At 45.7% G+C, this 26,591-nt stretch overlaps 1 protein-coding gene across 6 annotated transcripts in view; it reads left to right on the top strand.

Moving 5' to 3' along the window:
- Positions 1 to 26,591, top strand: part of mical3a (microtubule associated monooxygenase, calponin and LIM domain containing 3a) — a 422,657-nt gene that overhangs the window by 36,677 nt on the left and 359,389 nt on the right. For all 6 annotated transcript variants that reach the window (XM_080190575.1, XM_080190577.1, XM_080190576.1 and 3 more), the window contains one exon: positions 18,804 to 19,150. In XM_080190575.1, coding sequence (XP_080046701.1) covers positions 18,887 to 19,150 — 264 coding nt within the window. In that variant the 5' untranslated portion in view covers positions 18,804 to 18,886. The remainder of the gene's footprint in view (positions 1 to 18,803; positions 19,151 to 26,591) is intronic.

The following is a 26,591-nucleotide window of genomic DNA, read 5'->3' on the forward strand; positions in this document are numbered from 1 at the left end:
CCCATCTCTTTTGGTTCCATACACAGTCTACCACTCTGGTCTTCATGAGGACCAATTTTATCCCTCACTTTCCTTTTGCTCCCAACATACCTATAGAAGCTATTTGGATTTTCCTTCACTCTGTCTGCCAAAACAATGTCATGTTTTCCTTTAGCCCTCCTGATTTCCTTGTTAAGTAGCTTTTTGCATTTTTTATACTCTTCGAGCATCTGATCTGTTCCTTGCTGCCTGCACATTTCATACAACTCTCTCTTCCTCTTGATCAATGTTACAATCTCTCATGAGAACCAAGGTTCCTTATTCCTACTTACTTTGCCTTTAATACTGACAGGAACATACTGCGTACTGCAGTTACTAAGCTTTACCCACAAAGCTTCATTTGATGTCCTCTCCAAGATGATATCTCACCTCACTGCAGTAACTGCCTCCTGAACTAATAATGCAATGCCTCCTCCTCCTCCTCCTCTTTTACCCACTCTTCCGTTGTGCCCGAAGATTCTATATCCCGGGATGTTGAGCTGCCAATCCTATATTGGTGTACAGTGCGTTTCTTGTTTCTTGCTCACTATATAGACAAAGCATATCGTATATAGAGAAGGAAAGGAGAACGTGCAGAATGTAGTGTTACGGTTATAGCTAGGGTGTAGAGAAAGATGACCTTAATACGAGGTAAGTCCATTTGAAAACAGAGAAGAGGCTGTTCTTGAGTCGGATGATATGTGACCTCAGACCTTTTTATCTTTTCCCCCCCATTGAAAGAAAGTGGAAGAGAGCATGTCCGGGATGCATGGTGTCCTTGACTATGCTAGCTGCTTTTCCAAGGCAGCGGGAAGTGTCGACAGAGTCAATGGATGGAAGACTATCTTGCGTGATGGACTGTGCGTCGTTCACAACCCTTTGTAATTTCTTACACATTTGGACAGAGCAGGAGCCATACCAAACTGTGATGCAACCAGAAAAACTGCTTTCTGTGGTGCATCTGTAAGGGTTGCTGAAACTCATAATGGACATGCAAAATTGCCCTGGTGTCATGAGAAAGTAGAGGCATTGGTGGACTTTCTTAACTATAGTGTCGGCATGGATGGTCCAGGGCAGGTTGTTGGTGATCTGGATACCTAAAAACTTGAAGCTCTCAACCATTTCTAATTCATCCATCTGATGTCAACAAGGGCACTATGCTTCCTGAAATCAATGACTATCTCACTCATTTTGTTGATATTGAGGGAGAGATTATTGTTATCGCACAAGTTCACCAGATTCTCTCTTTCTTGTACTCTGTCTCATCATTGTTTAAGATCTGAATCCTACAGTGGTGTCATCAGCAAACTTGTAAAATTGTGAATTTGAATAGCAGGAGTTTATCCGCTGATTTTCAACAGGAAGAATTTGTTCGGTGAGTTTCAACAGTAAGAGTTTGCGCGATGAATTTCAGTCATTATAGTTTGTCTGGTGAGTTTACATTGCATGTGTTTGCCCGGTGAGTTTCAATGGTAAGAGTTTGTATGGTGGGGTTCAACCAGGAACAGTTGCTGGTGTGTTTGAATAATAAGAGTTTGGCGGGTGGGTTTCAGTCTGACAGGTTTGCCCGGTGAATTTCCACAGGAAGGGTTTGCCCGGTGAATTTCCACCCTAGGAGGTTACTCGGTTGGTTTCAGTATAAGGGTTTGCCCGGTGAGTTTCAACCCTAGGAGGTTATTCGGTTGGTTTCAGTATAAGGGTTTGCCCGGTGAGTTTCAAGAATAGGAGTGTGTCTGATGAGTTTGGACAGTAAAACATAGAACATTACAGCGCAATACAGGCCCTATGGCTCTCAATGTTGTGCAATCTAAAGCCCTTCTAACCTACACTATTCCAATATCGTCCATATGTTTATCCAATGACCATTTAAATGCCTTTACTGTTGGCGAGTCCACTACCGTTGCAGGCAGGGCATTCCATGCCCTTACTACTCTCTGAGTAAAGAACCTACCTCTAACATCTGCCCTATATCACTCTTCAATTTAAAACTATGTCCCCTTGTGCCAGTTGTACACGGAGGGAGAATTTAGCATGACCAATGCACCTAACTAGCACGTCTTTTGGACTGTGGGAAAAAAACCAGAGCACCTGGAGAAAACCCAGGGACAGCGTGCAGACTCCACAGAGAGTGACCCAAGCTGGGAATCAGACCAGGCTCCCTGGCACTGTGAGGCAGCAGTGCTAACCACTGTACCACCTTGCTATTGATGAGGATTGTTTAATGGATAGAAAGCAGAGAGTGGTAAGCTGCGGGAAGGATAGGCAGTAAAGAGATAGATGATGGTGGAATGTATTGTCTAAGAGTGAAGTTATTCCCTTTGGTCGTGAGAATAAAAGAATAATGTTTTTTAAAGGCAAGAGCTTTGTAATTGTTGATATTCAGACTTGGGAGTGCCAGTCTAAGGGATTCACAAAGTTAACATACAATTGCAGGAAGCAATTAGGAAGGTAAATGTCATATCGGCTTTTGACTGTGATTGATGAGGGGAGGGCCATGGATGTTGTCTACATGGAAAGTTTATCTGATAAAACTACAGTAAAAATTTGTCCGATATTTCAATAGTAAGAGTTTGTCTGGTGAGTTTCAATCGGAAGAATTTGTCCAGTCGTGTTTCAATAGTGTTATAATGCGGACGTTGATCCCCTTTTGAGAAGTGACGCTGAATTCCCCAAAGAGGAATATCTCCTCTCGTAATCTGTTAGAAGTGGTCCAGGGTGAAGTAGCCAAACGGAGTCAAAATTGGCTTTATGGCAAAACATAGAGGCTGGTTGTAGAGCGTTGCTTTTTTAAATCGGAGGCCTGTGACCAGTGGTGTGCCTCAGGGATCGGTGCTGGTCCATTGTTATTTGTCATTTATATTAATGATTTGGATGAGAGGTCCTTTGACAAGGTCCCTCATGGCAAACTGGTGCACAAGGTGAATTTGCATGGGATCAGAGGTGAGCTGGCTACGTGGATACAAAACTGGCTTGGTCAATGAAGACAGGATAGCAGTGGAAGGGTGCGTTTCTGGATGGAGCGCCTTGACATGTGGCATTCCTCAGGGATCAGTGCTGGGACCTTTGCTGTTTGTAATATATAAGTGATTTGGGTGAAAATGTAACTGGATTGATTATAAGTTTGCGGGCGACACAGAAGTTGGTGGATTTGAGGACCATCAGAGGATACAGCAGGATATAGATCAGTTGGAGACTTGGGCGGAGAGGTGGCAGATGGGGTTTAATCCAGATAAATGTGAGGTAATGCATTTTGGAAGGCCTAATACAAATAGGAGATATACAGTAAATGGCAGAACCCTTAAGAGTATTGATAGGCAAAGGAGTCTGGGTGCATAGATACATAGATCACTGAAAGTGTTGATGCAGGTGGAGAAGGTAATCAAGAAGGCATATGGCATGCTTGCCTTCATCGGTCGTGGTATTGAGTTTAAAAATTGACAAGGCATGTTGCAGCTTTATAGAACCTTAGTTAAGCCTGACTTGGAATATTGTGTTCAATTCTGGTCGCCACACTACCAGAAGGATGTGGAGGCTTTGGAGAGATACAGAAAAGATTTGCCAGCTATGAGGAGAAGTTGGACAAAGTTGTTTGTTCTCACTGGAATAATGGAGGTTGAGGGGTGACCTGATAGAAGTGTACAAGATTATGAGAGGCATGGACAGAGTGGACAGCCAGAAGCTTTTTCCCAGGGTGGAAGAGTCAATTACTAGGGGGCATAGGTTTAAGGTGCAAGGGGCGAGGTTTCAAGGAAATGTTCGGGGCAGATTTTTTACACGGAGGTTGGTGGGTGCCAGGGGAGGCAGTGGAAGCTGATACGTTAGTGACTTTTAAGGGGCGTCTTGACAAATACGTGAATGGGATAGGAATAGAGGGATATGGCCCCTGAAAGGTTTTAGTTAAGTTGGGTAACATGGTTGGTGCCGATGGGCCTGTTCCTACGCTGTAAGTTTCTTTGTTCTTTGAGAATATAGGAGGCATGGTCAGGAAGTTTGCAGATCACACCAAGATCAGTGGCATAATGGACATTGAAGAAGGTTATCTAGGATTGCAAAGGGATCTTAATCAATTGGGCCAGTGGGCTGACGAATGGCACTGGGATAAATGCGTGGTGATGCATTTTGGTAGATCGATTGTGGGCAGGATTTACTTAGTTAATGGTAGCATGTTGGGAAGAGTTATAGAACAAAGAGATCTCAGGGTAAAGGTTCATAGCTCCTTGAAAGTGGAACCACGGGTGGAACAGACTGGTGAAGAAGGCATTCAGTATGCTTTGTTACATTGGTCAAAACACTGAATACAGGAATTGGGACGTCTTGTTGAAGTTGTACAAGACATTGGTGAGGCCACACTTGGAATACTGTGTGCAATTTTGATCACCGTATTATAGAAAGGATGTTTTTAAACTAGAATGAGTCGGGAATATATCTACTGGGATACTACTGGGTGTTGATGGTTTGAATTATATGGAGAGGCTGGTTAGACTGAAACTTTTTTCCTTGGAGCATAGGAGACTTCGGGGTGATCTTATAGAGGTCTACAAAATAACAAGGGACATAGATCAGCTGGAAAGTCAACATCTTTTCCCAAAGGTTGGGGAGTCTAAAACTAGAGGGCATAGTTTTAAGGTGAGAGGAAAGAAATGCAAAGGGTCCAGAGGGGCAATTTTTCACACAGAGGTGAATGTCTGGAACAAGCTGCCAGAGATAGTAGTGGAGGCGGGATCAATTTTAAAAGCATTTAGATAGTTACATGGGTTAATTGGGTACAGAGAGATCATAGAATCATAGAACTCTACAGTGCAGAAAGAGGCCCTTCGGCCCATCGAGTCTGCACCAGACACAATCCCACCCAGGCCCTACCCCTACCCCTACCCCCATATCTCTACATATTATACCTACTAATCCCTCTAACCTACGCATCCCTGGACGCCAAGTGGCCATGCTAAGACATTGCCCATCAACATAACCCGCACATCTTTGAACTGTGGGAGGAAACTGGAGCACCCGGAGGAAACCCAGGCAGACACAAGAAGACAGTGACCCGAGCCGGGAGTCGAACCCAGGACCCTGGAGCTGTGAAGCAGCAGTGCTAACCACTGTGCTTCACAGGTAGAGGCCAAATGCAGGTAATTGGGACTAGGTTAGTGGTTATAAAAAAGGGGTGGCATGGACAAGTTGGGTCGATGAGCCTGTTTCCATGCTGTAAACCTCTATAACTCAATGTCCATTCATTAACAAATTAATAATAGAATTTTCTCACTCTCAAAAAATATGCAACCAGATTTTGTGTGTTTTGCAACCGTCTGGAATTTCTTGGTTGGTTTCTCTGTCCGTAAGTTCTTTCTGATTTGGTACCTTTCGCTGATTAGATGGTGTGTTCTCTAAGAGATATAGGAACTTAGCAGGCTGGAGAACTGCTGTCGCCCTCTTGAGACTTGAGTGGCCGTTGTTATCATCCATTTTTCTCCCTTGCACTTACTTTTATATGTGATGACCCATTAATTTTACTGTAAGAGGATTGGTCTGATTTTATCAGCACCATCAAATTCTAATGTTTTAGGTTCTTGGTAGCTCAGTGTCTACTTTAAACTCATTGGGTGAAATTTTAAAAGAACAGGTTGTCTTGTTAAGACAACTGCTTGACTTTCTGATTAAAAATGTTTCAGCTTGGATTTGTGTCTACTTTGCACATTAAACCTCCAAGCACTGAAAGAAACACCAGCTTTTAAAGGCAGCACCCAATGTTTTCCCCTCTAATATTTTTACAATTTTTTTACATCTTTATCAACATCAAATTCCAACTCCACAAACTCAACTTCGCAACAAAGTAAGAGTTGTCTGATGAGTTTCACTAGAAAGAGTTTGTCCGGTCAGCTTCAAGAGTAAGAGTTTGTCTGATGAGTTTCAGCGCTAAGAATTTGCGTGATGAGTTTAAATCGTAGAGAGATAATTTCAATTGTAAGAGTTTGCCTGGTGAGTTTCAATGACAAGAATTTGCTGGGTGGGTTTCAGTGGAGTTTGTTCTGTGAGTTTCAATAGTAACAATTTGTTATGGTGCATTTCGCTAGTTTCAGTAGTAAGAATTTCATGGTGTATTTCAATTGTGACAGTCTGTTTGTGACGTTTAATAGTGAGAGTTTATACAGTGAGTTTCAATAGTTAGACTTTGTGAAGTGAGTTCCAACAGCAAGAATTTACACAGTGATTTTATTAGTAAGAGTTTGTTTGCTGAGTTTCAATAGTGAGAATTTGACCCATGTATTTCAATAGTAAGAGTTTATCCAGTGACTTTCAATGGTGACAATTTATCCTGTGAGTTTCTTTGCTAATAATTATTTCTCGTTTCGTGCAGGAGAGGGTATACAGTTTTCACTATTCTGTGGGGAATCGTACAGGTGTGTTGTAGTATTGGAGAATATTTTGGTAGGTTTGGCACTAATGCTGCCAGCCCTCTGAACCTTTTGGGAATATTCATTTAATTTGCCCGTGCTCCACTTTTACTGAATATCTAAATATGTGTTGACAACTGATTTGCAGTTCAGGTCCATGTCCAGCTCTCTCGTCAATGGGACTGACAGTTCTGATGGCAGTATTAATTAAACCCTTGATGCTGAGCTTGGTACTGCTGGGTTTTCTTTGTTTTCTCACAGAAATGTTTCGACAAACATTAACTGCCAACATCCAATCATGTTGATTTTGGAAGAGCGCCTGTGTTTGTGGATCAGCTTTGTTTTCGGTTTTCACTACCTATGAATGCTGCAAATTGCTTGCAGCCCCTGAAACAATTTTGAGTTGTTGTTGCAGCTTTGGCAGCCAATTTGTGCACAGCATGATCTCATATAGCAATGTGAGTTCAAAGGAAGGTGGTTGTCAATCATCTAAGCTCCAGGACATCACTGCAGGAGCTCCTAAGCTCTTAAGTGGTGTCCTAAGCCCAACCATCTTCGACTATTTTATCAATGACCTTCTTTCCATCATAAGGTCAGAAGTGCAAATGTTCGCTGATTTGGGGTGGTTAGCGCTTTTTCCTCACAGTGCCAGGGACGCAGGTTCAATTCTGGCCTCAGGTCACTGTGTGTGTGGAGCTTTCATGTTCTGCCCATGTCTGGTGAGTTTTCTCCAAGTGCTCCAGTTTCCTCCCACAATCCAAAGAGGAGATGTCAGGGGTAAGTTTTTCACTCAGAGGACGGATGGGTAAGTGGAATTGGCTGCCATTGGTGGTGATGGAGGCAAATTCGATAGGGTCTTTTAAGAGACTTCTGGATGAGTACATGGGTCTTAACAGGATTGAGGGTTATAGGTAAGCCTAGTAGGTAGAGATATGATCGGCGCAACTTGTGGGCCGAAGGGCTTGTTTGTGCTGTAGTTTTTGTATGATTCTATGGTTCTATGTGCTGGTTTGGTTGATTGGCCATGCTAAATTGACCCTAATGTCAGGGGATTAGCAGGATAGATATGTTGCATTGTGGGAATAGCCCAGGGTGGGATTGTGTTTGGTGCAAACTTGATGGGCCCTCTTTCAGCACTGTATGGATTCTGTGGAATGCGCAATGTTTAGCACCATTTATGACTTCTCAGGTACTGAAACAGATATTGTTCAAATGCAGCAAGATCTCGACAATATCAAGGCTTGGGCTGACAAGTGGTAAGTAATATTCGCATCATATGAGTGCCAGGCGGTGACCATCTCCAACAAGAGAGGATCTAACCGTCGCCTCTTGACATTCAATGTCACTACCATTGTTAATTTCCCCACTATCAGCGTTCTGGGGGTTACTATTGACCAAAAAATGAACTGGACTAGCCATATAAATACCGTGTCTCCAAATCAGGTCAAAAGCTAAGAATCCTGCAGTGAGTAACTCACCCCCTGACTCCGTACACAGTGGCAGCTTTGTGTACCTTCTACAAGACACCATGAACAACTCCCCCAAGTTCCTTGGACAGTATCTTCCAAACCCAGAGCTACTACCATATTGAAGGACAACAGCATCAGATTCCTGAGAACACCACCACCTCCAAGCCATCACCAAATATACCGCCATTTCTACACTGTTGCTGGGTCATAGTCCTGGAATTCCCTCCCCAATAGGACTGTGGTTGTATCCATACCTCAGGGACTGCAGCAGTTCTAGAATCATAGAGCTTTACAGCATGGAAACAGGCCGTTCAGCCCAACTTGTCCATGCAGCCTTTTTTTAAAATCCCTAAACTAATCCCAATTGCCCGCATATAGACCTCACGCCGCATTTTGCCAGTGGCAAATTAAGTGGCTGCTGTTGGGACTGCCATCCTATTAATGATGACCACCATCACAAAAAACTGGTGGCCCATTCATAGGGTCAACAGCCTTTGTACCATCAGTGGGAAAGGTGACCATTGCTGTGACAGGCAGGATAGCTGCAAACAACAGCAGGTTGCTGAAGTACAAAATAATCACAGGGCCAAGCACTGTTACTGTAAATGGTGAGCAATTGGGCCATAACCAATGGAAATGTGCATACTTCCAATTCCACTATCAGTAAAGTGCCCCTACGTTGGGTGAACATCAAGGCAGTCAGTCTGTCCTGGTTTACCACGATCTTCTTAGCTCACACCACCTTACTGTTTCCTGCAAATCATAAAATTAGACTATTATCTCCGTTCCACTCCACAGCAGCTGTGCGACTGCTGAGTGTTTCCCGCATATGTTCCTGGGTTTTTTTTATTCATTTACAGGATGTGGGCATTGCTGGCTTGGCCAGCATTTATTGTCATCCTCATTGCCCTTGAGAAGGTGGTGGTGAGCTGTTCTCTTTTGTAGATTGAACCAGGACAGGGCTTACTCAGTTAATGGTAGGGCACGAGGGAGAGTTACAGAACAAAGAAATTTAGGGGTACGTGTTCATAGCTCCTTGAAAGTGGAGTCACAGGTGGACTGAGTGGTGAAGAAGGCATTCGGCATGCTTGGTTTCATCAGTCAGAACATTGAATACAGGAGTTGGGACGTCTTGTTTAAGTTGTACAAGACGTTGGTAAGGCCACTCTTGGAATACTGTGTGTAATTCTCGTCACCCTATTATAGAAAGGATACTATTAAACTAGAAAGATTGCAGAAAAAATTTACTAGGATGCTAACCGGACTTGATGGATTGAGTTATAAGGAGAGGCTGGATAGACTGGGAACTTTTTTCTCTGTGTAGGAGGCTGAGGGGTGATCTTATAGAGGTCTATAAAATAATGACGGGACAGAGCAGCTAGATAATATCTTTTCCCAAAGGTAGAGGAGTCTAAAACTAAAGGGCATAAGTTTAAGGGGAGAGATACAAAAGTGTCCAGAGGGGCAATTGTTTCAAACACAGGGTGGTGAGTGTCTGGAACAAGCTGCCAGAGGTAGTAATAGAGGCAGGTACATTTTTGATTCAGGTGCATAAGATTTTGAGGGGTAGGGAGCAGCTGTTCTCCTTTGTTGATGGGTCAGTCATAAGGGGGCATAGTTTTAGGGTAAGAGGCAGGATATTCAGAGGGGATTTGTAAAAGACATTTTTCACTCAGAGTGGTAGGAATCTGGAATGTACTGCCTGGGAAGGTAATGGAGACTGGAAAACTTAGAACCTCTAAAAGAATATTTGGGTGAGCACTTGAAATATCATAACATTCAAGGATTTGGGCCAAGAACAGGAAAATGGGATTAGTGCACCTTTAATGGTAGCTATAGTTGGTGCAGACTCGATGGGCTGAAGGGCCTTTACTGTATATGACTCTATGACCCCCAAATTCCTCTGTGCTGCAGTTTCTGCAGTCTTTCCCTATTTAAAAAATAATAACAGCTCCTTTATTCCTCCTACCAAAGTTCATTACTTCACATTTTCCTACATAATATTCCATCTGCCAAGTTATTGCCCACTCACCTAACCTGTCTGTATCCCTGTAGACTCCCTGTGCCATCCTCACCAATTGTCTTACCAATTTTTATGTTCGCAAACTTGGCAATAGTACATTCACTTCCCTCATCTAAGTCATCAGTATATATTGTAAATAATTGTGACCCCAGCACTGATCCCTGTGGCACCCCACTAGTTACAGGTTGCCAGACTGTAAATATGATGGCTGTCTTCAATTAGTTAGCGTACTTTTTAGCCATGCTAGTATACTATCCTATGTCGAGCCTCAATGGGCTTTGATCTTATTAAGTAGCTTTATTAAATGCTTTTTGGAAATCCAAGTATATTACATCTACATATTAGATTATATTATTATTATCATTACCAATATTACATATTGGTCAGAACACTGAATACATGAGTTGGGACGTCTTGTTGGAGTTGTGCAAGTTCTGGTCACCCTATTATAGAAAGGATATTATAAACCAGAAAGGGTGCAGAAAAGACTTACTAAGATACTACTGGGACTTGATGGTTTGAATCATAAGGAGAGGTTGTATAGACCGGAACTTTTTCCCTTGGAGTGTAGGAGACATAGGGGTGACCTTATAGAGATCTATAAATAATGAGGGGCATAGTTAGGATGGATAATCAAAACCTTTCCCCAATGAAAGGGAAGTCTTAAACTAGAGGGCATTGGTTTAAGGTCAGAGGGGACCGATACAAAAGGGTCCAGAGGAGCAGCTTTTCACAGAGAGGGTTGTGTGTGTCTGGAATGAGTTGCCAGACGTAGTCGTAGAGCCAGGTACAATTTTGGCTTTTAAAAAGCGTTTAGACAGTTACATGGGTAATATTTTATAGAGGGATATGGGTCAAATGTGGGCAATTGGGACTAGTTTAATGGTAAAAACTGGGCAGCATGGACAAGTTGGGCCAAAGAGCCTGTTTCCATGCTGTCAACCTCTATGACTTTCCTCGTTCTCCTTTATGTATCTTGCATGTTACCACCTGAAAGAATTCTAATAAATTTGTCAGGCATGATTTCTCCTTCATATTAGATTATATTATTATAAGATAATGAAGGGGATAGATAGGGTAGAGGTAGAGAGATTCTTCCCGCTTAGAAAGGATAGCAGGACTAGAGGACACAGCCTCAAGATAAGGGGGGGGCAGTTTAGATCAGAGTTGAGCAGGAACTTTTTCACTCCAAGGGTGGTGAATCTTTGGAATTCCCTGCCCGTTGAAGTGGTGGAGGCTACCTCGCTACATATATTTAAGTCACGGGTAGATAGGTTTTTGACAGACAAGGGAATTAAGGGTTATGGGGAGAAAGCAGGAAAGTGGAACTGATCCACTTCAGATCAGCCATGATCTTATTGAATGGCAGGGCAGGCTCGAAGGGCTAGATGGCTTACTCCTGCTGCTATTTCTTATGTTCTTCATGAAGTCATGCTGACTCTACTTGATTATATTATGCATTTCTAAGTGCTCTGCTGTGACATTGTTTATAATGGACTCAAACGTTTTCCCAAGCTAACTTGCTGAAAGTTACCTGCTTTTTCAACAAGGGTGTTAATCTGCTATGCTTACCCGGACTGGCATACATATGACTCCAGATCCACAGCAATTTGTTTGACACTTAACTCCTCCCTCTGAAATTGCCAAGCAAGCAACTCAGTACCGGGGCAATTAGGGATGGACAACAAATACCAACCAGCCAGTGAGGCCCACATCCCATTAAAAAGAAAGCTAAGGGTGGACCATGATGTGATGAAAATGGTGAAAATTTTAGCAGAATGCATTGTCTGATGGAATATGAAGTGAGATTACTGTCTGAAATTGCTGAAATGAAAAAACAAGGTTCAGTTGGGTCGCTTGAGTGTTACAAGTTAGCTAGGAATGAGTTAAAGAAAGGGCTTAGGAGAGCTAGGAGGGGGCATGAGAAGCCCTTGGTGGGTCGGATAAAAGAACACCCCAAGGCTTTTTACTCTTATGTCAGAAATAGAAGAATGACCAGGGTGAGGTTAGGGCCAGTCAAGGATAGTAGTGGGAACTTGTGCATGGAGTCAGAAGAGATAGGTGAGGCGTTGAATGAATACTTTTCTTCAGTGTTCACTAAGGAGGGGGGCCATGTTTTTGAGGAGGAGTGCGTGATACAGGCTGATAGGATGGAGGAGGTAGATGTTCTGAGGGAAGATGTATTAGCAATTTTGAAAAACCTGAGGGTTGATAAGTCCCCTGGGCCAGATGGGATACATCCTAGGATACCTTGGGAGGCAAGGGATAACATTGCAGAGCCTTTAACTTTGATCTTTGGGTCCTCACTGTCCACAGGGGTAGTGCCAGAGGACTGGAGAGTGGCAAATGTTGTTTCCCCTTTTCAAGAAAGGAAATAGGAATGACCCTGGTAATCATAGGCCAGTTAGTGTTACTTCGGTGGTCAGTAAGTTAATGGAAAGGGCCCTGAGGGATAGGATTTATGACCATTTGGAAAGATTCAGTTTAATCTGGGATAGTCAGCACGGTTTCGAGGGCTAAGTTCTGCCTCACAAATTTGATTGAATTCTTTGAGGATGTAACTTGTGTGGACGAAGGTAGAGCAGTTGATGTTATGTACATGGATTTTAGTAAGGCATTTGATAAGGTTCCCCATGGTAGGCTCATGAAGGAGATAAGGAGGTGTGGGATAGAAGGAAATTTGGCCAATTGGTTAAGTAACTGGCTGTATCATAGAAGACAGAGGGCAGTGGTGGAAGGAAAATTTTCAGAGTGGAGGCCAGTTAACAGTGGTGTACCACAGTGGTCAGTGCTGGGTCCTCTGCTTTTTGTGATTTTTATCAATGACTTGGAAGAAGGGGCTGAAGGGTGGGTTAGTAAATTTACTGACAACACCAAGATTGGTGGAGTAATGGATGAGGTGGAGGGCTCTTGTAGGCTGCAAAGAGACATTGATAGGATGCAGAGCTGGGCCGAAAAGTGGGGGATGGAGTTTAACCCTGATAAGTGCAAGGTGATTCATTTCGGTAGGACAAACTTGAATGTAGATTACAGGGTCAATGGCAGGGTTCTGAGGAATGTGGAGGAACAGAGAGATCTTGGGGTTCATATCCAAGATTTCTGAAGGTTGCCAGTCAAGTGGATAGAGTCGTGAAGAAGGCTTATAGCGTGTTAGTGTTTATTAACAGGGGGTTTGAGATTAAGAGCCGGGGGATTATGCTGCAACTATACCGCACGTTGGTGAGACCACGTTTGGAATATTGTGTTCAGTTCTGGTCACCTCACTTTAAGAAGGATGTGGAAGCATTGGAGAGAGTGCAGAGGAGATTTACCAGGATGCAGCCTGGTTTGGAGGGTAGGTCTTATGAGGAAAGGCTGAGGGAGCTGGGGCTTTTCTCTTTGGAGCGGAGGAGAATGAGAGGTGATTTAGTAGAGTTTTATAGGATGATGAGAGGGATTGATAGAGTGGATGTGCAGAGACTATTTCCTCGTGTGGATGTAGCTGTTACTAGGGGGCATAACTATAAGGTTCATGGTGGGAGATGTAGGAGGGATGTCCAGGGTAGATTCTTCACTCAGTATGGTTGTGGTGTGAAATGGACTGCCTGCTGTGATAGTGGAGTCGGATACTTTAGGAACTTTCAAGCGGTTATTGGATAGGCGCATGGAGCACTCCAGAATGATAGGGAGGGGATAGCTTGATGTTGGGATTGGAAATAGCTCGGCACAACATTGAGGGCCGAAGGGCCTGTACTGTGCTGTAATGTTCTATGTTCCTAAGTACAGTGTAGAGACTGGAAGGCAGGAAAATGCATAATCAATCACTAGGACACTATTGCTCAAGTTTATGCAGCTTTATTTCGATGTGGGAGTAGAGCAAGGACTGAGAGGTAGAGAGATTCTTCCCGCTTAGAAAGGATAGCAGGACTAGAGGGCACAGCCTCAAAATAAGGGGGGGACGGGGGGACAGTTTAGATCAGAGTTGAGGAGGAACTTCTTCACTCAAAGGGTGGTGAATCTTTGGAATTCTGTGCCCATTGAAGTGGTGGAGGCTACCTCGCTGAATATATTTAAGTCACAGGTAGATAGGTTTCTGATAGACAAGGGAATTAAGGGTTATGGAGAGAAAGTGGGAAAGTGGAACTGATCCACTTCAGATCAGCCATGATCTTACTGAATGGCGGGGCAGTCTCGAAGGGCTAGATGGCCTACTCCTGCTCCTATTTCTTATGTTCGTATGAGAGGGGAGGGTGGAAACGGAGGGAATGGCAAACTATCATGTTGGACGACAGAGGCATTGGCCAAAGCAGTCGCCCCATCTGTGTTTTATTCTCTGCAAAGTCACACGAGCAGTGAATTGGGTTCAGTAAGTTGATACAAAGGAAAAGGGCAATTCACTGTCAAAGGTTAGCCAGTAGAGGGTTCCATTTGGCAGCTGCATCTTCATTACCTCCTCCACTGGTCCAACCTAAACCACAACCCCTCCCCACCCGAAACAACAATTCTACCCAACTTAATTCCAGCCCCATTCCCACCTTCAACCTGCCCCTGCCGTCGCCCCGGCCCCCATCGCCGGCCATCCCTCCGCCTTCTACACCGGCTCCTCTCCCACCATCACCTTGGTTCCCCCTCACCTTAACTCCGGTCACTCACTCACCATAAGCCCAACCCCCACCACCCTAAACATCAACTCTCCCATGACTTAATCCCTGGTCTCTGTCCCATCTTATCCTGGCTTCTCTTCCATCCTAAACCCCAATCCCTCCCACAACACGGTGGCACAGTGGTTAGCACTGCTGCTTCACAGCTCCAGGGTCCTGGGTTCGATTCCCGGCTCGGGTCACTGTCTGTGTGGAGTTTGCACATTCTCCTCGTGTCTGCGTGGGTTTCCTCTGGGTACTCTGGTTTCCTCCCACAGTCCAAAGATGTGCGGGTTTGGTTGATTGGCCATGTTGAGAAATTGCCCCTTAGTCTGCAGTGACGAGTAGGTGAGTGGGATTAGTGGTATACTATGTAGGGATATGGGGGTAGGGCCTGGATGGGACTGTGTTCAGTGCAGACTCAATGGGCCGAAGGGCCTCTTTCTGCACTGTAGTGCTCTATGTTCTAAAAACAACACAACTCGTACCCCGACGATACACCTCCTTGGTGTTTCATATTCCTCCCGCTGACTCTCTCTCCCCCTCCCCTGAGGGCGCAGGCGCTGTCTCCCCCTCCCCTGAGGGCGCAGGCGCTGCCTCCCCCTCCCCTGAGGGCGCAGGCGCTGCCTCCCCCTCCCCTGAGGGCGCAGGCGCTGCCTCCCCCTCCCCTGAGGGCGCAGGCGCTGCCTCCCCCTCCCCTGAGGGCGCAGGCGCTGCCTCCCCCTCCCCTGAGGGCGCAGGCGCTGCCCCCCCCTCCCCTGAGGGCGCAGGCGCTGCCCCCCCCTCCCCTGAGGGCGCAGGCGCTGCCCCCCCCTCCCCTGAGGGCGCAGGCGCTGCCCCCCCCTCCCCTGAGGGCGCAGGCGCTGCCTCCCCCTCCCCTGAGGGCGCAGGCGCTGCCTCCCCCTCCCCTGAGGGCGCAGGCGCTGCCTCCCCCTCCCCTGAGGGCGCAGGCGCTGCCTCCCCCTCCCCTGAGGGCGCAGGCGCTGCCTCCCCCTCCCCTGAGGGCGCAGGCGCTCTTGTTGAGCTGGATGTAGCAGCAGCTGCAACATTTTAGCTTTCACATTACCTAGTCCCTACTGCTCTCTCTAATCTCAGCCTGACACACAACGCACAGATTGAGCAGTTTGCACTTGATGAGAGCCTGGCTGAAAATACAAGAACAGAATTTCTGTGGCCTTGCAGTCTGCATCACAGACTCCCAACAAGCAGCTCAATTTTCAACCTGTCATTGATGAAGATGAACATCTCGCCAAGGCCATCACCCCCATCCCGATTTCTTACCTTTAAACAACCGCACAGCCTCAAACAGACCATTGTCTGCAAAAAACTACCCAGCCTTCAGGAGAAAAGTGACCAAGACACCAGACAACCCTGCCACAGCAACCTCTGCAAGACATGCTGGATCATTGACATGGATGGCATCATCTCACATGAGAACACCATCCAGCAGGTACATGGTACATGCACTTGCAACTTGGCCAAAGTTGACTACTTGATACACTGTCGGCATGTTACAATGGGGAGTCCATGCAGATGCTACGACAAAGGATGAATGAACACATTCACAATCACCAGGCAAGATGTTCTCTTTCTGTTGGGGAACACTTCAGTGGTCATGGGCATTCGGCCTCTGATCTTCGGGTAAGCACTCTCCAAGGCAGCCTTCATTACACATGACGACGCAGAGTCGCTGAGCAGAGACTGATAACCAAGTTCTGCACACGAGGATGGCCTCAACTGGGATCATGGGTTGATGTCACACTATAACCCCCTGGACTTGCAAAATCTCACTAAGTGTCCTGGTTGGAAACAATACACATCTCTTTAACCTGTGCTTAACCCTCTCTCCACTCACACTGTCTGTACCTTTAAGACTTGATTACCTGTAAAGACTCGCATTCCAACCATTATTTTGTAAATTGAGTTTGTGTCTTTATATGCCCTGTTTGTGAACAGAATTCCCACTCACCGGATGAAGGGCAGTGCTCTGAAAGCTACCAGATAAACCTATTGGACTTTAACCTGGTGTTGTGAGACTTCTTACTGTGTTTACCTGAGACCAATGCTGGCATCTCCACATTATGGCTGAATTTAGATAGAGAAAAGTTCCCTCTTCACTGTCCCCATCAAACATTCCTTGAACATGTACAGCATGAGGTTTGATTGGTGACCTAATTGAGGTGTACAAAATGATAAAGGACCAAAACTGGGTAGACCGGAATTATCTGTTTTCCCCTAGTTGAGGGGTGAATTACTATGCGGCACAGATTGAATGTGATTGGTAGAAGGATTAGCGGGCACATGAAAACCTTCTTCCCATGTGGTGGTGGTATCTGTACACCTGGAGTCACTCCAAAACCCTCTACCCTGTATCCTAATTCACACCAGGCCTCCATTATCCATCATTCTTGTGCTTGCTGATCTTCTTTAACCCCCAGTTGAGCCATTGTTATTTTTAAATGGTCACACCATTTCCTATTGCTGTAACCCTCCAGCTACACAACCCTCCAAGATCCCTGCACATTGTAACTCTGGTCTCTCATTAGCGCAGCTACCTCACAGCGCCAGGGACCTTGGTTCAGTTTTGGTCTTGGGTGATTGTCTTGTGTGGAGTTTGCACGTTCTCCCTGTCCCTGTATGGGTTTCCAGTGGGTTTCCTCCCACACTCCAAAGGTGTGCGGATTAGGTGGATAGACCTTTCTAAGACTTGCCCCTTAGTGTCCCAAGGGGTGTAGGTTAGATGCATTAGCCACGGTAGATGCACAGGGTTATGGGGATAGGGTGGAGGGATGGGCCTAGGTGGGATCTTTCGGAGAATCAGTGCAGTCTCGATGAGCTGGATGGCCCCTTTCTGCACTGTAGGGAAGCTATGGTTCTATCCCTGATTTTAATCACTTTGGTTGCCTGGGGCCCAGCCTTCATAGCGAGGGGGATTGAATATAAAAGTAGGGAGGTCTTGCTGCAGCTGTATAGGGCATTGGTGAGGCCGCAGCTGGAGTACTGTGTGCAGTTTTGGGCGCCGCACCTGCGCAAAGATATTTTGGCCTTGGAGGGAGTGCAGAGGAGGTTTGCTAGGCTGATACCGGAGTTGAGGGGGTTGAGCTATGAGGAGAGGCTGAATAAACTGGGCTTGTACTCGTTAAAGTTTAGAAGAATGAGGGGAGATCTCATTGAGACGTATAAGATGATGAATGGGATGGATAGGATAGAGGTGGAAAGACTCTTCCCGCTCAAAAAAGACAGTAGGACTAGGGGGCACAGCCTCAAGATAAAAGGGGGGCGGTTTAGAACGGAGTTGAGGAGGAACTTCTTCACTCAAAGGGTGGTGAATCTCTGGAATTCTCTGCCCGTTGAAGTGGTGGAGGCTGCCTCGCTAAATATTTTTAAGACGCGGGTTGATGGGTTTTTGATAGGAGAGGGGATTAAGGGTTATGGGGAGAGGGCGGGAAAGTGGAACTGAGCAGCGACAGATCAGCCATGATCTTATTGAATGGCGGGGCAGGCTCGAAGGGCTGGATGGCCTACTCCTGCTCCTATTTCTTATGTTCTTATGTTTATGTTCTTATGTTCTCTGGAATTCCCTTCCTAAACCTCTCCCCCTCTCCACCTCATGTCCCCTCTTCCGTTCACTCCTTAAAACCTAGCTGTGTGATCAACTTTACATCTTGTATTTCCTTACAAAGCTTGGTATTAGACATTGTGTTGTAATGCTCCTGTGAATCACCTGGGGATGTGTTAAAAGCACTCTATAAACGTTATTGAGGTGCAACATCTTTTTCTGATGTGAAGCACGTGTTTCGAACCCTTGTGTTTGAACCTTGCCGAGTTGGATGTTAAAGTGAAGATCGTTGTGCCGGTCAATGGCTGTATTATTGCGTGAATGTGCTGGATTAACATTACAATCTATGGGTAGCATTTTTCCTGTTGTCCACGGTGTATTTCCTGGTGGCAAAGGCTTCCTGCCATTTGCTGGTGACAGGTATCTTCTGGTCCTGCTGCTGTGGATGGAGTTTTCTGTCCTATGCATGTCCTGCTGCTAGGAAATCTGCACATCCTGCTGTGAGGAAATCTACTGTCGGGGATTGCAAAATCCCATCCATAAGAACAGCTGAAAAATTCTGGTCAGAGAGTGAGAGAGTCCCTTTCTCCCAGGTATGGAGCTGTTTATTGTGAGTCTGATGTTGAAAAGACCATTGTCAGAGAGTTGCCACTAGACTGTTTGAGGAGACTGATGTTTAGCAGCAACTGATCCATTTAATCCTGCTTCTAATCTTTCTTCCTGAAGGGTCACAATGAACGAGACTGTCAGCTGAAGAAGAACAAATAAACTATCCAGCCTTGCATTTTGGGGGACAGCAGCTATCCACCATGGGAGATAGAGAGAAATCGAACATTGAGAAATCCCACTTGCTGTTTGATAACTTCATCCAGGCAACAACATGCAAAGGCACATTCAAAGGTTTTCAGGAGCTGTGTGAGGTTCTGGGCATCTGCAAAATCAACTTCCCCAACTTTTACCCCAAACTTAAATCCAAACTCAATTACTGGAAAGCAAAAGCACTCTTTTCAAAATTGGACAAACGTGGAAGCCATAAGGACTACAAGAAGAATACAGCCTGTGCCAATACAAAGGTAAAATATCCTCAAATCCTCCAAACCTAGGGTCTTAGAAAAATACAGAACACAAGGACATATGGCCCCTTATATCTTCACTGTCAATTTAAAGGCAAGGCTTGCTTGATCAAGCTTTTTGTCAACACGTAAATTGAGCCCTAAAACTTCTGCCTTTTACATTTGAGAAACAACTCTGGTTAGGATTACTTCACTGGTACCCAAATTCCTTCCATCAGAACCCAGAGAAAGTGTGCAAGACGGGAAAGTGGGAACAGACTGAGTAGGATATGAAAGGGTGCAGTGAGCGAGGGGAGAGTGGGATTCAACTAGATGGGTTCTTAAAGGGTGTGGGTAATGAGGGAGAGGGGGATTTTACTGGATTAGATATTAAAGGGTGCAGGGTGTGAGGGAAGCGGGGAATTAGATTGGTTTAAAGGGTGCCAATTAAATTGGGCAGGAGAGTGGGATTAGACAGGATAGGTTATTAAAGGGAGTAGGGTGTGAGGGGCAGAGTGAGATTAGACTGGGTGGGATACTAAAGGGTGTGGGGAATGAGGGGGAGTGTGGAATTAGACAGGATAGGAGCGGGCAGTGATGGGCAGACTAGGATTAGATGGAATGGGATGTTAAAAGGGTGTGAAAATGAGGGGGAGAGTAGGATTTGACTGGATAGGATGTTAAAGGGTGCAGGGATTGGATGGGAGAGTGGGATTAGACTGGGTGGAATATTAAAGGTGGGAAGTGGGATTAGATTGTGTGGGATACCAAAGGGTCTCAACCCAACAGGATTATATTTTTTGAGGTAAACAGTCCTTTTAAAATTTGTTTCAGTGTCACATGTAGGGTTACATTAACACTGCAATTATGTTGCTGTGAAATCCCCTAGTTGCCACAATTGGGCAGCTGTACGAGTACACTGAGGGAGAACTTAGTATGGCTAATGCAACGAACTAGCATGTTTTTCAGAGTATGAGAGGAAACTGAAGAACGTGGAAGAAATCCATGCAGACATGGGGAAAACGGGAAAACGGGCAAACTCCTCACAGACATTGGCTAAGCTGGGAATTGAACCCGGGTTCCTGGCGCTATGGGAACCATGTGCCACGCTTATCGAGTTTGTTTTGCAATTCCTATTGCACTCCATCAACCTGTTGCACGTTATCCATCCTGGTTGTGCTTTGGAATCTGTCCAGTCTGATTTTGCTCTAGAATCTGTCTATCTGTATGCTGGAATCCGGCTGGTCAGATTGTCTGGTCGGATTGAAGACAGCAATCTATCCCGTCTGATTGTATGCTGGAATCGGTCCAGGCTGACTGTCTGGTCCGTTTGTACGCCGGGACCTGTCCAGTCTGACGATACATAGAATCATAGAACCCTACAGTGCAGAAAGAGGCCCTTTGGCCCATCGAGTCTGCACCGACCACAATCCCACCCAGGCCCTACCCCCATATCCCTACATATTATACCCACTAACCTACGCATCCCTGGATACTAAGGGGCAATTTCTTAGCATGGCCAATCAACCAAACCCGAACATCTTTGGACTGTGGGAGGAAACTGGAGTACCCGGAGGAAACCCACGCAGACACGAGGAGAATGTGCAAACTCCAGAAAGGCAGTGACCCAAGCCGAGAATCAAACCCAGGACCCTGGAGCTGTGAAGCAGCAGTGCTGTGACATGGGGACCTGTCTGGTCTGACGGTTCGCTGAGACCTGTCTGGTCTGATTGTGCAGTCAGATTGAACACAGGAATCTAGCCTGCCTGATTGTACACTGGAATCTGTCCGCAATCTGACCATTCCGGTTATACCCTGGAATCTGTCCTGTCTGATTGTTGACTGGAATTTGTCCAGCCTGGTTGATTGCTTGAATCTGTCAAGTTGGATTGTACACTGGAATCTGTCCAGCCTGACTTTGCTCTGGAATCTGTCTACCTTGATTTTGTGCTGGAATATATCCATTGTGATGGTACACTGAAATCTATCCAGATGTATTGTACATTGGAATCTGTCCAGTCTGTTTGAATGCTGGAATTTATCCAGTCTGATGTGTACACTGGAATTTCACCAGTCTGATGTGTACACTGGAATCTCGCCAGCCTGATCGAATCTAGAGTCTGTCCAGTGTGATTGAATGCTGGAATCTGTCTGATTGTACACTGGAATCTGTTTGGTCTGATTGCAGATAGGAAACTGTCCAGTTCACTGGAATTTGTCCGGGCCATTTGTAGACTGGAATCTATCCGGTCTGAGTGCACACAGGAATCTGTCTAGCCTGATTATTCACTGGTATTTGTTCAGTCCGATTGTACACCGGAACCTGTCTGGTCCAATTGTACGCCAGAACCTGGCCGGTCTGTGCATGGCAATCTGTTTTGTCCGATTTATGCACTGGAATCGATCCATTTGGATTTTGCTCTAGAATCTGTCTAGTCTGATTGCACACTGGAATTTGTCCGGTCTGTGCACGGCAATCTGTCCGGTCTGATTGATTGTGCACTGGAATCTGTCCGGACTGATTGATTGTGCACTGGACTCTATCTGGACTGATTGATTGATTGCGCACTGGAATCTGTCCGGACTGATTGATTGCGCGCTGGAATCTGTCTGGACTGATTGATTGTGCGCTGGAATCTGTCCGGACTGATTGATTGATTGCGCGCTGGAATCTGTCTGGACTGATTGATTGATTGCGCGCTGGAATCTGTCCGGACTGATTGATTGATTGCGCGCTGGAATCTGTCCGGACTGATTGATTGATTGCGCGCTGGAATCTGTCCGGACTGATTGATTGATTGCGCGCTGGAATCTGTCCGGACTGATTGTGCGCTGGAATCTGTCCGGACTGATTGATTGATTGCGCGCTGGAATCGGTCCAGTCAAAGAACAACAACATAGAACATCACACTGCAGTACAGGCTCTTCGGCCCTCGATGTAGCACCGACCTGTGAAACCAATCTAAAATCCATCTAACCTACACTATTCCAATATCATCCATATGTTTATCCGATGACCATTTAAATGCCCTTAATGTTGGCGAGTCCACTGCTGTTGCAGGGAGGGCATTCCACGCCCTTACTACTCTGAGTAAAGAATCTACCTCTGACATCTGTCCTATATCTATTACCCCTCAATTTGAAGCTGTGTCCCCTCGTGCTAGCCATCACCATCCGAGGAAAAAGGCTCTCACTGTCCACCCTATCTAATCCTCTGATTATCTTGTATGCCTCTTTTAAATCACCACCTCTTAACCTTCTTCTCTCTAATGAAAACAGCCTCAGCCCTTCCTGATAAGACTTTCCCACCATAACAGGCAATATCCTGGTAAATCTCTGCAACCTTTCCAATGCTTCCACATCCTTCCTATAATGCGGCGACCAGAACTGTACACAATACTCCAAAGTGCGGCCGCACCAGAGTTTTGTATAGTTGCAACATGACCTCATGGCTCTGAAACTCAATCCCTCTACCAATTAAAGCTAACATACCGAATGCCTCCTTAACAACCCTGTCAACCTGGGTGCCAATTTTCAGAGATCTATGCACATGGACACCGAGATCTCTCTGCTCATCCACACTACCAAGTATCTTACCATTAGCCCAGTACTCTGTATTCCTGTTACTCCTTCCAAGGAAAATCACCTCACACTTTTCCGCATTAAACTCTATTTGCCACCTCTCAGCCCAGCTCTGCAGCTTATCTACATCCCTCTGTAACCTGCAACATCCTTCCGCACTATCCACAACTCCACCAACTTTAGTGTCATCTGCAAATTTACTAACTCATCCTTCTACGCCCTCATCCAAGTCATTTACGAAAATGACAAACAGCAGTGGCCCCAAAGCAGACCCTTGCAGTATACCACTAGTAACTGAACTCCAGGATGAACAATTCCCATTGACCACCATGCTTTGTCTTCTTACAGCTAGGCAATTTCTGATCCAAATTGCTAAATCACCCTCAATTCCATGTCTCCGTATTTTCTGCCATAGCCTACTGTGGGGAACCTATAGAAAACTCTCAACAGGATGACCTCTTCTTTCCTGTTTCTAACCTCAACCCATACTACCTCAGTAGACAAGTCTTGTCAAACATCCTTTCTGCCTCCGTAATACTATCCTTGACTAACAATGCCACATCTCCCCCTCTTTTACCACCTTCCCTGATCTTACTGAAACATCTAAACCCCGGAACCTGCAACAACCATTCTTGTCCCTGGTCAATTCAAATCTCTGAAATCATCGAAGTCCCAGGTACCAACCCATGCTGCAAGTTCACCCACCTTATTCTGGATGCTCCTGGCATTGAAGTAGACACACTTCAATCCACCTTCCTGCCTGCCGGTACACTCCTGCAACCCTAAAACCTTATTCATGACCTCACTACTCTCAACCTCCTGTACACTGGAGCTACAATTCAGATTCCCATTGCCCTGTTGAATTAGTTTGAACCCTCCCAAACAGCATTAGCAAATTCCGCCCCCCCAGGATATTGGTACCTCTCTGGTTCAGGTGTAGACCATCCCGTTTGTAGATGTCCCCCCTACCCCAGAATGAGCCCCAATTATCCAGGTATCTGAATCATTCCCTCCTGCACCATCCCTGTAGCCACGTGTTCAACTGTTGTCTCTTTCTATTCCTTGCGTCATTAGCACATGGCACGGGTAGCAAACAGAGATAACAACTGTGTTTGTTCTAGCTCTAGGCTTCCACCCTGACTCCCTGACTTTCTGCCTTACATCCCCATCCCTTTTCCTACCTATGTCTTTGGTGTATATGTGGACCATGACTTGGGGTTGGTCCCCCTCCCACTTAAGGACCCCTAAAACACGATCCGAGACAGTACTTGGAGTACTGTGTGCAGTTCTGGTCGCCTCACTATAGGAAGGATGTGGAAGCTATTGAAAGGGTGCAGAGGAGATTTACAAGGATGTTGCCTGGATTGGGAGGCATGCCTTATGAAGATAGGTTGAGGGAGCTGGGACTCTTCTTCCTGGAGAGATGAAGGTTGAGAGGTGACCTGATAGAGGTTTATAAGATGTTGAGAGGAATAGATAGGGTGGATTCTCGGAGGCTGTTTCCCAGGGCTGAAATGGTTGCTACGAGAGGACACAGATTTAAGGTGCAGGGAAGCAAGTACAGAGGAGATGTTAGGGGTAAGTTTTTCACTCAGAGGGTGGTGAGTGAATGGAATCGGCTGCCGTCAGTGGTGGTGGAGGCGAACTCGCTGGGGTCTTTTAAAAGACTTCTGGATGAGTGTATGGGATCTAATGGGATTGGGGGTTATAGATAGGTCTATGGATTGGTAGGTATACAAGTGATCGGCGCAACTAGTGGGCTGAAGGGCCTGTTTGTGCTGTAGTGTTCTATGTTCTACATCGTGGACCCTGGCACCTGGGAGGCAACACAGCAACCTCAAGTCTCTCTCCTTCCCACAGAATCTCCTATCTGCCCTCCTAATTATGGAGTGCCCAATGACTAATGCTCTACTCCACAAAGAACAATACAGCACAGGAACAGGCCCTTTGGCCCTCCAAACCTGCACTAATCATGTGTTCCTAACTCGCCCATCCGTTTGTATCCGTCTATTCCCAATTTGTTCATGTGGCTATCTAAATAAGTCTTAAATGATCAAAGAACAAAGAACAAAGAACAACACAGCACGGGAAACAGGCCCTTCGGCCCAACGAGCCCGCGCTGCCGTCCCACTGTCTCAGTGACCTATTCATGATCCTAGCATGTCTGCCTCAATCACTTTGCTTGGTAGTGTATTCCAGGCCCCCACACCCTTTGTGTATTGAACCTTGCCCACCCCTTACCTTGAAATTGTGACCCCTTGTATTTTTCATTTCTGACCTGGGAAAAAGCTTCCAACTGCTCACCCTATCTATGCCCTTTGTAATTTTATAAACTTCTATCAGGTTGCCCCTCAACCTTTGTTTTTCCAGGGAGAACAATCCTAGTTTGCTCAATCTCACCTCATAGCTAAGACCCTCCACACCAGGCAACATCCTGGTAAATCTTTTCTGTACTCTCTCCAAAGCCTCCACGTCTTTCTAGTAGCGTGGTGACCAGAACTGGACACAGTATTCCAAATGTGGCCTAACCAATGTTCTGTATAACTGCAACATCATATGCCAACTTTTATAACCTGTGCCTGGTCCAGTAAAGGCAAGCATGCTATAATGCCTTCTTCACCACCTTTTCCACTTGTGTTGCCACCTTTAATGATCTGTGGACTTTCACACCCAGATCCCTCTGTGTGTTTATACTCCTGATGGTTCTACCATTTATTGTATAGCTCCCCCTGCATTAGATTTACCAAAATGCATCACTTCGCATTTATCTGGATTAAATTCCATCTGCCATTTCTCTGTCCAATTTTGCAGCCTATCTATATCCTGCTGTATTCTCTGACAATGTTCATCACTATCCGCAGCTCCAGCAATCTTTGTGTCATCTGCAAACTTACTAGTCAGACCAGCAATATCTTGGCAGCATGGTAGCACAGTGGTTAGCACTGCTGCTTCACAGCTCCAGGGACCTGGGTTCGGTTCCCGGCTTGGGTCACTGTCTGTGTGGAGTTTGCACATTCTCCTCGTGTCTGTGTGGGTTTCCTTCAGGTGGTCCGGTTTCCTCCCACAGTCCAAAGATGTGCGGGTTAGGTTGATTGGCCATGCTAAAAAATTGCCCTCAGTGTCCTGAGATGTGTAGGTTAGAGGGATTAGTGGGTAAATATGTAGGGATATGGGGGTAGGCCTGGGTGAAATTGTGGTCAGTGCAGACTCGATGGGCTGAATGGCCTTGTTCTGTACTGGAGGGTTTCTATGATTTCTGAGTTCTTCCAAAATCATTGATATATATCACAAACAGTAGAGGTCCCAGTACAGAGCCCTGCAGAACACCACTAGTCACAGACCTCCAATCAGAAAAAGAACCCTCCACTGCTACCCTCTGTCTTCTATGGCCAAGCCACTTCTGAATCCATCTAGCTAGTTCACCCTTGATCCCGTGTGATTTAACCTTTTGCACCAGCCTGCCATGAGGGACCTTGTCAAATGCTTTACTAAAATCCTTTACTAAAATCCACGGCCCTTCCCTCGTCAATCATTTTTGTCACTTCCTCAAAAAACTCAACCAAATTTGTGAGGCATGACCTCCCTCGTACAAAAATCATGTTGTCTATCGCTAATGGGACTATTCAGTCCTAAATGCATATAGATCCTATCTCCAAGAACCTTCTCCAATAATTTCCCTACCATGGATGTAAAGCTCATTGGCCTATAATTACCTGGGTTATTCTTGCTACCCTTTTTAAATAACAGGACCACATTTGCTATCCTCCAATCCTCTGGGACCTCACCTGTGTCCAATGAAGAAACAAAGATTTCTGTTAGAGACCCAGCAATTTCATCTCTTGTCTCCCTCACTAATCTATGGCAGATGCCACCTGGCCCT

Source organism: Carcharhinus amblyrhynchos, chromosome 6, assembly GCF_965287045.1.
Source record: "Carcharhinus amblyrhynchos chromosome 6, sCarAmb.v2.hapA, whole genome shotgun sequence".
NCBI lineage: Eukaryota > Metazoa > Chordata > Chondrichthyes > Carcharhiniformes > Carcharhinidae > Carcharhinus > Carcharhinus amblyrhynchos.